At 37.2% G+C, this 15,917-nt stretch overlaps 1 protein-coding gene across 4 annotated transcripts in view; it reads left to right on the top strand.

Annotated features, from left to right (window-relative positions):
- The window catches only part of TRPS1 (transcriptional repressor GATA binding 1), a 210,206-nt gene extending 194,888 nt beyond the window's left edge, over window positions 1-15,318 (top strand). For all 4 annotated transcript variants that reach the window (XM_075213981.1, XM_075213980.1, XM_075213979.1 and 1 more), the window contains 2 exons: window positions 1,311-1,433; window positions 9,087-15,318. In XM_075213981.1, coding sequence (XP_075070082.1) covers window positions 1,311-1,433; window positions 9,087-10,148 — 1,185 coding nt within the window. In that variant the 3' untranslated portion in view covers window positions 10,149-15,318. The remainder of the gene's footprint in view (window positions 1-1,310; window positions 1,434-9,086) is intronic.
- The last annotated feature ends 599 nt before the right edge of the window (window positions 15,319-15,917 follow it).

Below are 15,917 nucleotides of genomic sequence, written 5' to 3'. Positions count from 1 at the left end.
GTAGCACCTGATTACCCCAGGGAGCTTCCTGTAAATACATCTTAAAAAAGGCATTTCTTGGGCACGCCACAAATGTATATGTTCAGATATGAACATTGTTTTAACCTAACTTTCCACTGCAACGTAGTTAAAGCAGCACTGCTTGCAAACTGCTACTGCTGTTCTTATATAAGGGCAAATTTAGTGAAGTGGAAATCATTCCGTTATTTCTAGATTATTATTCAGTTCACTAGTACACAACATTTGATATATGTCAATGACAGATACTGGTTTTACTTGTCTTTAAGTGGTGTTTCAGTAGAATGCCCCTTAGGCTGTCAGTGACTTATTTAATAATGTTGTTTATGAACATGTGCTGTGATCCAATACAAATATAGATTAGTTTATATCAGTCTTTAACAAGTTAGACAAATAATGACTTATAATAACTGATCAGTTCTTAAGAGCTATAGTACTCCTGCACAACTTTAAATCTGTCCACACATATTACAATTGTCCCCTCTGCAGTGCAACATCGTTTAGCCAAGGTGCAAGTTTACTCCATGTTTTGCTTTGCCCCCAATTCTAAAGGGGGATTCAATTAGCCGCAAAGTATCTCACGTGGTTGAGATTTCTGTAAAATCTGCGCTAATTTTTCCTCTCCCCTTTATAGGGTGCGAGGAAAAATGAGCTGAGATTATTACCATAAGTGCTGGCAATTTGCGCAGCATGATGTCCGCATGCCACTTTACCGATAATTGAATTTCGTGGGCACAACATGTCGTCTCACAGAGTTGCAGGGGCTTCCGCAGAATGGCATTCCACACTGTATTTAGAGTTTTGCATTTCACCGAATTTGTACTTTAGATAGAGATGGGAAGATGACACTTAGCTCATTTTGCTATGTGGCATGGTTGGGGTATAACTAGGAGCGCTTAAACCAATGTTCCGCTGGGGAAACACAGCTTTTTTTCTGCCAAATGAAGAATTGCTAATATTTTGCGGCTAGTTCTCACTTTATTGCAGCTCGTGCTTCATTAATTCATGTAGCCAGACAAGTAACTGTTATTTGCAGCAGAATGAAAACTGAATGACCATTGATACTGAGGGAGAGACGCAACAGTAAAAACAGCTGCAACCCTAACAATAAAGCCATGAAAGAGCTTTGGTTATTTTGGCCTGAAAACTTGGCTCGTTGATATCACTAAATAATAGTTTGTAAGGTTATTTTAATGGAAAGTTCTGTTAGTTTGACTGTTTGTAAAAAATAATATTGTAGGTCATGTTGGATGTATGTTTTACTTATTACTTATTGATTTATTTTTTTTCAGAGACGTAGAGGCTCTGGGGTTTTTTGTGCAAATTGCCTGACCACAAAGACTTCACTTTGGCGAAAGAATGCGAATGGTGGATACGTCTGCAACGCCTGTGGCCTCTACCAGAAACTGCACTCGGTAGGCACAGCAAACGTTCCTTATTTTCACTGCTAGTTTAAGAAAAAATAGTAATACATTTGCTGGCTCTGAAAATTCATTTTAGAGAGAGTTACAATCAAAAACAAATTTGAGTATGCTCGTTAATACTAATTCTGCAGTAATTACATTTTTCAGTTTAAAAATGTACATTAGGTTTAATAATAATTTTTCATTACGAGTTTGACTACAATTTTTTATGTTTTCCCCAAAATTTATTTTACATTAACATTATGTTGGTTTATTTCTAATTTAACCAAAATTGTATAATTAACTTACAATCAGCCTTGTTCGTCAATTATACAATAGTCAGCATAATTTCAAGAAGCATTTATTGGTTAGAAATACAAACAGTAGACTGTAGAATATTTATCTTGAAACCCATATAATTACCTAGTGATATATTTAAATAAATATATATATTTAAAAAAAAAAAAATTCTTTCATTTTTTAATGATGCGCAAACAGTCCATGGGGTATCTTTGCGTGTCAATGGGGGTTATTTACTAAAACTGGTTAAAAGACCAAAGCTGAACTGAAACCATTGCAATCAATCACCAATTAGGTTCTATCTGTCTAATGCAAGTTACTTAATGAAAACCAATGTCTCGTCGCAAAGGTATAATGCAGATTTTCAGCTATGCGCAATGTGCTTAACCCTCATTGTGTCAGTGCAATTTATAATACTTGTCTACTCTCCAAGAATGTCCGGGAGATTCATCATCATCATCATCAGTTATTTATATAGCGCCACTAATTCCGCAGCCCTGTACAGAGAACTCACTCACATCAGTTCCTGCACCAATGGGGCTTACAGTCTAAATTCCCTAACACACACACATAGACTAAGGTCAATTTTGATAGCAGTCAATTAACCTACCAGTATGTTTTTTGAGTATGGGAGGAAACCGGAGCACCTGGAGGAAACCCACGCAAACACGGGGAGAAATAAAAAACTCCACACAGAGAAGGCCATGGTCGGGAATCGAACTCACGACCCCATTGCTGTGAGGCAGAAGTGCTAACTACTAGGCCACTGTGAGATTCCCTAATTTGGTGTACTATTACCGGGCCACCAAAGAAGCAGACATGTCTCCCAGATCCCAGCCTCTTTCTAGTGAAGCAAGCGGGATGGGGGCTTCAATGAAGCAATTTGACGTTGCAGTTACGTGATTGCGGCTTTTTGCCGCATGGAGTCGGGGGTTGAAATTAAGCAATTTGCTGCGCCTCACCCCCTTCCTTTGTGAACCTGCCACTACACCTCTCAGAAGGGAGGTTTTTAAAGCTTGCAAGTATTTTATCCTACAATATCAGTTTACCATCAATGACACAACCAGTCCTGTGGCAGTGCTTTAGTGACTGCTTTCCCAGTCTTTTCACGCTGTTTTAGAATATGGAACAGAAAACAATAGTATTAAAAGTACATTTTCTTATAAAAAGCAATACAGAATACTCACTGTTTTGAATACTGTCACATTTGGACACTGTTGACTTTGGTAGCACTTTAGAGAGTGTCCCTCTGCCCCCTAGGATCCCCACCATTACATACATACACTCTTCTCATCTGTCACATCTGTTTAATTGAGGGACTGAAGATATTCGTTCTATTCAGTCAGCTCGGATGAGGTTTGGGCATTGTATGCCATGCATGATTGGATTGGCCACTTACTATCAGATGCTTTATACCTACAATGCTGGGAAATGTTAACTACTCATCCAGCCTCACTGACAGTGTTCTACTTTTCCTGTTGTCAGTATGAATATCTTTAAAGTTCATTACTGGTAGAACCTCACCAAAGTTGGGTGACTTATCTTTGAAACAACAAAACATTGGGCAGAGGCAAACGCAGGATTTGTGGAGAGGGGTTTCCATGCCACACCACCAGTGGGTGTGGTCAGCATGCTTTGGGGCGTGGCTATATTGTTAGACAGTGCTTGGCTGCTCTCCAATTCTTCCTATCCCCATCATATACACGGGCAATACTGCGTGCACTACAGTTAGCGGCACACAGCTCTCCCTTTTCGAGCAGAGCCGTGTGAAGCAGGACATACCTCCCAACTGTCCCTACAATCAGGACAAAGTCCTGATTGAGTGTGTTAGAATAGTTGGCAGACTGTCCTGCTCTCTCCAACCTGTTCTTGCTGCTTTCAATACTTGTTGGGGAGAGATGGATGTGAACAGTGCAGACAGAAATGATCTGCATACAAGCTGCAAAGCATACAGTACCCCAGGCTGGGAGGGGGTTTCCAGGCACAAACTGCCATTAAAATGGCCAGATTTTCACATTTTTCAAAACCACCACTTTTCAAATCACCATCCCGATTTTAACATGTTGTTTGTGCTATTTTGCCATTCCGAACATAAGAGAAAGCACCATCGACATTTAAATTATTTGGGCAATCATTATTTATTGATTAAGGGGCAAAATTAATTTAATATTAATTTATGGGGGATTTTTTATTTTTATTTTTAAGGGGACACTATTATAGCATTATATTATGGGGGATATGTGAATATATAATAATAGTTACTGATGGTTAATATTGGATATATTTATTTATGTTGCATTGCCTATTGGCCGATTAATATAATAATTAAATAATTTTGTCCCCTTAATATGATGGGGAAAACAATTCCCCCATAAGTTAATATTAAACTCATTTTGCCCCTTAATCAATAAATAGTGATTTCCCAAATATTTTAAATTCCAATTGTGCTTTCTCTTATGTTCTGAAATGCAAAATAGCTCATGTAGCATGTTTGAGCTCTCAAGCCATTCTAGAAGCAGGTATTAAACCTGTCCTGTCTTGTCTTTTGGATGGCGGTTGTGGTGGCGGTTTTTAACCAAACCGCTGGCGGTTTACATTTTCCAATCCGCCACACGTCACCATCCGTTTTAATTCACAATCTCAAACCGCCCTATAGTAAAAGCAGCGGTTTGGGCCACTAAACAGTCGGTGATGTGTAGCGGTTTAAAACCACCGCCAAACTCGTTTCTTGGTAAATCTAGCCCATTGTGTTGTTAAAACGGGAATTAAATTCTGTATTTTCTCTCTCTAATAGAATTGCAATCGTATCTATCAGTACAAATATGTTGGACCTTTGTGGCTGAACAATAATGGCTTTTTAATGGAACTACTGTTTATCAACAAATACATAAGATATACATAGCACTTCCTTATAGAGTGCTAGGTGCCCTTCTTTTTCAGCAGCTGTTCTGTTGGCATTTCTTAATATGAAATCTATTATAAAATTCTCTATCCCTCTGGAAAATAGCCCGAAATCCACTGCTCCCCAGGGCCCTGAGCTTATTGGCACTGAGAGATTTTCCCGCAACAGAATGTATTGTGAAGTTTACATGCAATATTCATATGTCTTATGAAGTGCAACAAATTCTCTAAATATAGTTTAAACTGTCTATTGTTGTGTTTCCTTCTTGCTGTGCAATAACTCTACTGCCCATTTATTCTAAAATGTATTGAAACACAGCACGGCACTTTCATTTCAAACCTTGTATTACTAGGGACACTTTATTTTTTCCTCCTCTTTGCTTATTCATTGCCATCAGATTTAGTGTCAGTCATCTGATTTGCTATAGAAGAGGGACCGGTAAAATAAGGCATTGCAGATAATGTAAACTTCCTTATCTTTATATTTTTGGAACTCAGCAGTGTAAAAATATATACCATTAAAAAACAGTTCTTTAGTATTATATTTACTAAACTTAAATAACCAGAGTTGGGAACAGAAATGTAGCCTACACGCATTATCAATGTCCATTAAATATATTGTATTATAGAAATTAAATTATTGTAATAATTAGGACAAATTAAATGGGTTTCTTTTTTTACACCATAGAGTTTTATGTGTATATCATTTAATGTTGTATGTTGCATCCTCATTCACATTCTGCTTATAACTTATTAGCATGCGGACACTTGTTAGACCTGTTATCAGAGCTGTATTTTCTGCACTGGTCACACACTAGGTACACACTAGTATCAGGCTTCAGAAGTGGAGAAGCTTGTTTGTGATTGGTGGAGAGACTTCATTTGATGTAAGGGAGGAGACTGCTCTGTGCCTGACAGCTAATACATAGACCTCCTTCAATAGGAGGTTCTATGGACTTACAGCATGCTAATGAGGTGGCAGACAGGCGGCACATGAAGGAGGAAGGGGTTGTAGTTAGAATCCTCACCTCCACTTACATTATCTGTTGAGGTTTCACAAGGTTTTGTTCTTGGCCATCTGCTTTTCTCATTGTACACCTCTTCTCTTGTGGAGCCAATTCACTCCCACAGCCCCCGATACCAGCACGATGATGATGATCATGCAACTAACTGTCTCTCTGCTATCTCCACGTGGAGGTCCCAATGCTCAACATGTCCAAAACAGATCGTATCATCTTCCCTCCTCACCTCCAATGTATCCTCCAATCTGGCATTCACCTCATCCATCTAGCCCTGCTTCAATACATTTTAAATGCTTTAGCAAGAGTGATCTTCCTCTCTCGCTGCTCCACATCTGATGCACCACTCTGCAGATTTATACACTGGCTTTCCATGTCCTCATTAATCCAATTTATATTACTCGTACTTGCCTACAAAGCCCTCACCGACACCAACTCTTCATACGTCTCAAATTTAATTCAGAACACACTCCCTCTTGTCCTGTTAGATCAACCTCTGGTAACCACCTCTCACACCCGCCTACAAGTCATCTCTGGTGCCACTAACCACTTATGGAATTCCCTAATATGCCCAATCAGACTCCTCCACAGGCTCAAAATGTTTAAATGCTCTCTGAGACACTTCTTTTTATTAGAGCTTACTCTATGCCCACCAACACTACCAGCAAAATTTTGAACTGTACTGATTCAACGAACCAACCTGAATGAAGATCCATACTTAGGACATGATTGAGTACAATAAAATGCATATCTGTAGAAGACTGCCATGTTTGTTCCCCATCCCTCTAAGGCAGTGTTTCTCAACTCCAGTCCTCAGGACCCACTAACAGTGCAGGTTTGCCAGGTGACCAGTGAAATAATTATACCACCTGCTACACTGTGTTAGTCAGTAATGAATACCCCTATGCTCCAGCAAGGAGATATGGAAAACATGTACTGCTAGGGGGTCCTGAGGACTGCAGTGGAGAAACACCGTTCTAAGGCTAGGTACACACTGGAGAATTTTCCAACCAATGTGTTAGCTACAGCGACTTTATCTTCGATTGAAGGTCTGACCAGAGGATTTGGGTTCAATAGAGGGCCACTTTGGCAGTGTGCAGTTTCTTTTATCTGATATTTGACAGTCATGTGGTTATATGTTGTCCTTGCCTACTTTTTTGACCTGCCCTCCGGGAGATACAAAGGGCAATTGTCCAGGGGGCAAGGCTAATATGATGCAAATCCTGTCATCGAGGCCCAGTATCGCCGCCTTTATAAGAAGTCAAGGCGGAATCTGGAATAGAGATATACTCTCCTGGGAGTCCGGGGGCACTCTCCAAAATTTTGGGAGTCTCCCGGACATTGCGGAAGTGTAGGCAAGCACGGCTTAAATGTGTTCACCATCATAATTTCTGATCCACCACAGGATATTATGGGGACAGATAATTCATGTATGTAGTGCTTGTGTATATCCTTTACTGGCAGGCTGGGGAAATTCCATTAAGCTGGTTCAGATCACACACTGTTATTTTTGGAGACTTGTAGGGTGAGATTTAGACAAATGACATGTTGATATTTATCTTTGTAAAATACATAGTCATTACAAACGCACTGTGTTATTACATTAATAATAAACTTCTCAGGTGTAGATTTCATCGCTTGAATCTTGTAGGAACTAATTGGATGCTGATCGGTCTGTGTAAGAGCTGTTTATACTGCTTTCAGAAGGTTCACCACCTTCTGTCTTTTTTTTTTTTTTACCCATTGACGATCGTTATCAGTTTAATGGGTTACCTTTATAAAGAAGGTATTTCAAAAGTCCTGTAACTTTTCAGAGTTCTAGGTAATTGAGGCTAGAATTGAGTGATTGTGGGGGGAGAGCATTTTTCTAGGCACATAAGACTTCTTATTAATGACCCTTTTTAAGGTTCTGAAAGTAATCATTAACAGCCTAAAATCATACTCATATACTTTTGGGACCTCCTGTCAGGGAAAATCTATGTGGTGATGACATTTGCGTCATCACGGCCCATGATGACAATATCAGCAGCAAATTGCATTATTGAGCCCCACTTCTACCACCAGCGTCATTAAATTTGGGACTGTTTACAAAAGGGTATAGCCCTGTCAAGAAGCGTTTATGCTGTACATACATCTCTTAAGTCATGGATGGGTCCTTTAATCCCGCAATTTAAATTGCATTCTTCAGTGTGCTGTATATATAACTATTCACTACACGGATTGTGAACTAAAGGAAGACACATTGAATTTCACCAACTGACACGGGCACTCCATTTTATTGTAGTTTAAATATATGTTGTACATACTGGAAGCAAATACTGATAGTTGCATAGAACTAGAGGGCAGTGCAGGGCTTGGCATTGCACCATTGGAGCCTTCAGGGGTATCCCTCTGTGGAGCTTATAAGTTCTTTCAGCATTCCTGTGATTTTCCTTCATGTGCGCTGGTTTATTCCCACTGACCCAAAAAAATATACTGGTAGGTTAATAGACTTTTCACTAAATCGTCCCTAATATGTGTGTGTATTTGTAGGGCTGTGGTAGGGAATTAGATTGCAAGCTCCCTGACTGATGTGAATGAATAGACATTCTCCGATTGTAAAGATCTGCGTAATACATTGGCTCTATATTAATAGATAATATTAGTACTGTAAATGTCAGTGTATATATGCAGACTAAGATCGTATACTTAGATTTTTACACAGAGCAAGATATAATTTATTAGGGAGTTTGAGAAAGTCCCCTTTCAGGAGCTAGATGGTATGTTAGATAGTGATAACTATCAATAGTGTGAATTTTTTTTCATCTTTTAGGTTTTTGAATTTTTATTTTATATGCACCTGAACACTAGATACTCTAACTAATCATTTTAGTTTTATACCGCTTACATACAACCTGTTAGATTTTAGTCTTTTAGGGCAAAGTTGCTGTACCCCAAAGCAACCAATCAGGTTGTCATTGTTCTAGTACAGTTTAGAAAATGAAATACAAACATCTGATTGGTGGATGTGGGTTATTACAACAGCTCTTTAACACAGATCCATTTTCTCCATTTCTAATAAAAGTACCTGTTGCGGTACTGTCATTTTCTTGACTTTGTTGTCTCTCTGAATAATGATGAAAGTGAAAGAGCAGTTGTTGTTGTAGTATGAGACATGCAGCTTAATGATTTTCTTGTGTGTTTAAAATTTACGCTTGCAAACTTAAATACTGCATCACAGCAGTGCATCTAGTTAATCCGACGATTAAAGGCTTTTACCAGCAGAAATAAAGATTCAATGTTGTGTTTTCCTTCCTAGTATTTTTTTATTTTTTTTTAACAAATTATATAGTTATATCTGTACTGGTAGTTTATCTATTATGCTTGATTGCCCTTGAATTGAATATTATCGTTAAATAGTAGACTACTTTGGTTTATTTGATTTGTGTTTTTATCTTTTACACAGACTCCCAGACCTTTAAATATCATTAAGCAGAACAATGGAGAGCAGATCATTAGGAGACGGACTAGGAAGCGCTTTAACCCAGAAACTCTTAAGACGGAACAGTTAAGTAAACATCAAAGAGGGAGCAGCGAAGAGCAAGCCAATGGAAGTCCTTTAGAGAGGAGGTCGGATGATCATTCAATGGAAGGACACCAGAGAGAAGCTCAGCAACTTGGTATAAATAAATTTGAGTCACCAGCCTCATTGACTAAAAGCCATTCTGCTCAGCAGACAATAATAGTCAGCCAAACTATGGATATCCACAAAAGGATGCAACCTTTGCACATACAGATTAAAAGCCCTCAGGAAAGCAGTGGAGATCCAGGAAACAGTTCATCAATTTCTGACGGCAAAGGCAGCTCAGAGAGAGGTAGTCCGATTGAGAAATATATGAGACCTATTAAACATCCAAACTACTCTCCTCCAGGAAGTCCTATAGAAAAGTATCAATACCCACTTTTTGGACTTCCATTAGTTCACAATGACTTCCAAAGTGAAGCTGACTGGCTGAGATTTTGGAGTAAATATAAGCTGTCCGTTCCTGGAAATCCTCACTACTTGAGTCATGTGCCTGGCCTACCAAACCCTTGCCCAAACTATGTGCCTTATCCCACCTTTAATCTGCCTGCTCAATATTCCACTGTTGGATCAGATAATGACATTCCTCTAGACTTGGCAATGAAGCATTCCAGACCTGGGTCAGCATCCAATGGGGCCTTGAAAGAAAAAACGAAATCACCTTTGAGTTTAAAGAATGATGGTCCGTTGAATGTAGAGAAAACTGAGAAGGTGGATAGAAGTACACAAGATGAACTTTCGACAAAATGTGTGCACTGTGGCATAGTCTTTCTGGATGAAGTCATGTACGCTCTACACATGAGCTGCCATGGGGAAAGTGGACCTTTTCAATGTAGTATATGCCAACATCTTTGCACGGACAAGTATGACTTCACAACTCATATTCAGAGAGGCCTACATAGGAACGTTGCACAAGCTGAAAAAAATGGAAAAACTAAAGAATAACATTTTAGCACTTAGCACAATAAATTAGAATTGGGTTTTCTGAATAGAAATTCAGTAGCTTGTAATTTCTGACAAATGTTTTGCAATACACTTACTAGGGACATGAGACTCTCTTCTTCCTAGTTTCCAGTCCTAACAAACACATGAACAAATAACAGCTAATTATGGTCAATCCAACATGTACATTTTATATGTAGTCAACTACAATCTTGCCTATTTGGGGAAAAAAAAAAAATTGGTATCAAAATAGTGAATGTTTCATGCCTTGTTATACAACAATGAGGGAAATAATTACAGATTAAACCTAATGTTTGAAAGTCCATAACTCATGTCAAATATTTCAATGTGACTGCAGCCAAAGTACCATCGGATGTAGACTGTATGCCAGTTTACCACCAATCCGCCTTGGCAGTTGCTTATACTCTACCCACTGCTTACATATATTGGTGCAATTTGCTAGATAATATGATATTATTGACACTATCCAATCACTAGGATCTGGTGAAATTAACTTTTTTGCCTTGTTGAAGTCGCTAGTTCTTAGTTAATTGTTGGGTTTGCATTTGTGAATATTGGTTCAGCACACATAATGGCTTTTACCTTTACTGTGTAGGAGACATGTGCACCATAAATTTTGTGGAAGAGCCTACATTGTTACATAGAGATGAAATAAGCCGTTCCAAAAACTTATACACGTAAAGTCACAAGTTTATCTGTTAATTTTCCTTTCATTAGGGATTGCTCCATTAGGCGAAGTCTTGAAAAATGCAATGCACACAAGCTCTGCTTTACAGTAAGGTCCAGATCTTAATAAATGACTTGCTCTCTGCAAGGGCCCCTTTAAAGGTTTATTTCAGTAATCAGACATGCCTTTTAGACTTTTACGTGATGGTCTAATTGAGTCTATACTCAAAGTAATAGCCCCGCAGATGTTTTCTTATGTCATAGAAGCAAACCACAAAGCCTGTGTTTTAATTGGAAAAGAAGCGGGTCAATTTATATAGAAATGTCTTGGAATAATTTTGTTTTGTTAATGACCCTTAACTGATGCCCTGATCACGTAAACTGACATGTATATTCGATTAGAACAGACAACTATTTTTTTAAATTAAATTTTTAAATAATAATGATTAAATTATTATGAACTAGGTTTTTTTCTTTACATTGCATTTGCCAATTAGTTGCAGAAAGAGAGTCCTGTATTTTGGAACATCTGTTGAAGCCACTATACTGTTGTTTAAATATAGAATGGCATTTGTTGAAAAACAGGTCATGTTTAAATTCATCCACACTCCTGGTAAAACCTCAAAAAATGGCTTACAATACAATATATTGTAGATGGTCATTTTGTTTCCGTCAGAACTAGTGTAAACTAAATTAGTAAATTCAATGCTAGATCAGTAGGTCTCTATTGAGCATTGCATCAAGGGAAGTCAGACTTTGGTACTACAGCTTCCTGATACATTAAAACTTTCATTGTCCTATCACCGTCAATGGGCCTAAATTTAGTAGCCAACAAGCTGAACGCCATTGTGCCTCTCAACAGTCCTGGATAAATGAATTGGGTGAAACTAACAACCCCCCTAATCAATGCCATGCCTTGATCTCTTAGCCACGACCCTCATTTGCAATAGCCACACACCAATCCCAAAAAATATGTCCCTTTTGACCACAGGAAATATTGTCTGTCCCTTAAAAAACCAGGATGGTTGGGAGGCGGTGCATAATCTTGCAACGCTGTTGATGTTGCATGGTTTGGAGCCAAACGCTGCACCCTTTAGGATGATTGGAAGATTTCAGGTCTATATATCGGCAATAGCTGGAATGCCAAACTTTGAATATTCCTGTTAAGATGCTTTTATATGAAGGGGACACCCCTTAGCATAAATGCTCAGGGAATAGCACTAAGAAGTTGCATAAGCGAATGTGCTGATTTGCCAGCCGGTAAGCTTTTTTTTCCCTTACTTTGTGGGCACTGTAGTAGTTAACGATACAGCACTTCAGCTAGACGACAAATATGCATAGTTCTTACAAGCTACTGGATATGCTGTCAGATTGTCCTTTTTTTTTTTTTCATTAACAAAGTTGGGAAAACAAAAAGTCTTATTTTTCTAGTAATTATTAATGTATTACATTTCAAATAATGGTGCCTGACATATGAAATAATTATTTTTTATTATGTACATATGCAACAAAGATATTCCATCATGCATTAGAGTCCATTTGGCTGCGGCCCCCGCTGTTTACATTTGCAGATGTAGCAAATAAGGTGATGAAGCAACTATTTCTATTGTAGTAGGTAAACGTTTCTTTGTGCTTTAAAGTTATAATCTGTTACATGAAACAAATGTATTTGTTGATAAAATGAGCTAAAAAAAAAAAGGAAGGAAATCCGAAATAATTTTTATGCCTATTTAGGATAAAAGGGTAGCACTATTCATTCCAAGTAGTTTTTTTTTTGTATTCTTAAAAATGTTAACTCACATTGGTATGCTTGAGAATGATACACATATATCCTCTTTATTGCTTTGTCTATGTTTCATATGAAACCTTTTCCGAAATCTTGTTTATCGCTGTGTAAATGACAGCAAATGTTTTGTTTATTGCATCTTTTAGTAGCATTGCACTTCGAAGTCCGTTCTTCAGCGGCTGCTTTTTTTCGAGAGTCGGGGTGGGTGAGGGCTAGTGGTCTTTAGAAGGAATCTGTTTCCGGCTGTAAAGTTTCAGAGTATCAAATTTTGAATTTCAAAGTTTAATTCACATACAAAATTGAAACTTTATAGAGAATGAAGTCAAGATGCCGCTATGGTATTTGTTATTTGTAATTTTTTATTTTTTATTTTAACATTATTAAAAAAAAAATCAGGGCAGATGCTTTTGTTTTTATTTGGTTATTTTTGCATGTATACAGGGGGTTTTGTGTCAACTTTATCATAATGTACATGACATATTGAGATGTGATAAAATATCGCTTAACCCTGAAAATATATTTAACCATTTCCGATACAAAAAAAAAATAGGGGCACTTTTATTTATTTATTTTTTCTTAAAAAATATTTTGAACATTTTGTGCTTCTAAAGTCAAGAGCAGGTTGGGAAAGAATTAGCAATATTGACAATATTATTTACCCTACAGAAAAAAAATGGCTCATTTTAATGCTCCCATATAAGTGAAGCAGATATGTGATAAATAGATGTTAAGTGCCAATATTTTTACAAAAATTGCACCCCTTCAAACACTTAAGGTGGGGTGGGTATAACGTAACACCATTGTGCTTTCATCGCCATGACCACAGAATATTGTGTTGAGAAAAAAGTTATTACATTTATTTGGTGTGATTTTATTTTATTTTGTTTCATATAATATCTTTGTATCGCCACCGCTACAACATGGGGTAAATGTTATGCATATATCTGCCTGTTGAGGTTATGGCACACAAGAAAACAAACAAAATTAAATTTTCTATATAGGACCCCTCTTTAATTTTAACACACAGATATGTTATAGTTTCACATCCATTTTCTGTATTGTAAAGAGGGAGAAAAGCACTTGGAGACTGCCATAAATATTTATTTGTCTTTTTTTTTTTTTAATCTACTCACTTGCATCCTTTACTGTGGACGCTATGTTACAACAAAAAGGAATTAACATTACCTCCAGTTTATTTTTTATTTTTTTAATTGAATACTTCTACAATGCCTAGATACTGTCCAGTTTATAAAATTGTAGACTTATAAGAGGTACAAATATTTTCTTTTTTTTTTTTTTTATTTTGATATGTTTAAACACTTGTAAAATATTTATGAATCGGGCTGCACAAGAGATGCCATTTACACACTATATTCTTTCTATGTCCAGTCAATATGTCTTACTGCATATGCTTTGATAAATAATTTACCAATGTCTTCCATTGCGTGTGGTTTTTTTTATTCCATGGGTCCATATAGGCTTCTTTTCTTAAGTGTATATGTTACCCTAAAGGGTAACAATACATAACATATTTGGTAAATCCCCCCCAAAATATATTTTGTTGCATTATTTAACACATCTATACTTTTACTATACTAAACAAAAATTACAATGCATTTTTATGTCATTATTTTTATGTCCCATGCTACCTGCAAGCAGGTATATTTGCTTTTTAGTGATAGGAAATATTTGGTCTTTTCTTTGTATTTTACTGCAGTCAAGTTAAAGCTAAGAGTTCAACATATTCTTACCTTTCAGAAAAGGCATTATTGACAATATTTTAGTGTATATTAAAATGCCATTTTAAAGTCTGGAATTATTATATTAATGTTTAGATTTATGAAAATGTTTTGTCTATTAAACACTTTATTGGATTTTGATGTAGCTGTTATTTAAAATGAATGACCTCACAAATTACATGTCCAATATAAATATAAGTAAAGACGGACATATGTATATGAGCCATATTAAACAGATAACTTTTAGAAGATCCAGTATGTAAACTAAATATTCGGTGTATTTAACAGTTTTTCTTGCTCCTTTTACTTACAGGTACAAATCCTTCTTGGGAGTGTAAAAATAAAGTATAAAACATAGTACAAAAAAATTCCTGGCTTGGAGATGATTGGTAACGTCATCTATGCCAGTTTGCTAGCAAGACTAAGAGTGGCAGAGATTAAGATGGTCTTTGAATTATTAGTATATGCTGCATACGGTATGTATGTAGAACATGCATACCAATTTATTTAAATTCCATTAGAACTGGTCTTTGCAGGCGATCAATTTCTAGTCTTTTGTAATCAATGTATTCTAAAATGATACTGTGCTTTAAAAGCACTTTGGAAATGGCATAGGGAGTGTAGAACATCTCAATATGCCACTGTATTATATAATTTCATTGTTAATTCTTTATTAATCAGTATGCACCAGCAAGTTCTCTTTCTATAAAACCTCTTTATTGCTGAGAAAAAGTAAAACATTTTAGTCCTGATAAAAATTTAGCCGTCTGATGTCTGTCTTACCACACAATATTTGTTTGTTTCTTCATTCTGCATGTTATTCCCCCCCTCCCCCTCCCCACAAACATGTTCTCTGTGTATTTCTATTGCATTAAAGAATTTAAAAAAAAAATATCAGGCAGTAAAGATGTCTGTTACATCTAAACTTGAACAATAAAGTTTTACCACCAGTTATAACACACTGTTTCGTTATTGTTTTCTTTAATGGTGTTCAAACAGAACGCAATATTGATACTACTTTAAGAAACATTTTGTGGATAGAAAGAGACTTTGGGAAACAAACTGATACACAACACCTTCAATCTGCTGCTGTTGCAATATATCTATTTAATGCACATTGACATTAATATGTGTATAAGTCACAAGTGGAATTAAAAGCACTCTAGCATTTTTTCCTCTGTGTTTTTTGTAAAGGAAATGAAATGTGAACATATGGTTTACAGTTTCTCTGTTTAACACACAGATATCAGTCATAACTTTGTAGTCCTCCCACCAACTTCCTCCTCTCTTCTCCTTCCAACTCTCTCTCCCTCCAACTCTCTCTCCCTCCAACTCTCCCTCCAACTCTCTCTCCCTCCAACTCTCTCTCCCTCCATCTCTCTCTCCCTCCAGCTCTCTCTCCCTCCAGCTCGCTCTCCCTCCAGCTCTCTCTCCCTCTCTCCCTCTCTCTCCCTCTCTCTCCCTCTCTCTCCCTCTCTCTCCCTCTCTCTCCCTCTCTCTCCCTCTCTCTCCCTCTCTCTCCCTCTCTCTCCCTCTCTCTCCCTCTCTCTCCCTCTCTCT

This window comes from Mixophyes fleayi, chromosome 5 (genome assembly GCF_038048845.1).
Source record: "Mixophyes fleayi isolate aMixFle1 chromosome 5, aMixFle1.hap1, whole genome shotgun sequence".
In the NCBI taxonomy this organism is placed as follows: Eukaryota; Metazoa; Chordata; class Amphibia; order Anura; family Limnodynastidae; genus Mixophyes; species Mixophyes fleayi.
This window is presented reverse-complemented; position numbering and strand designations above follow the sequence as displayed.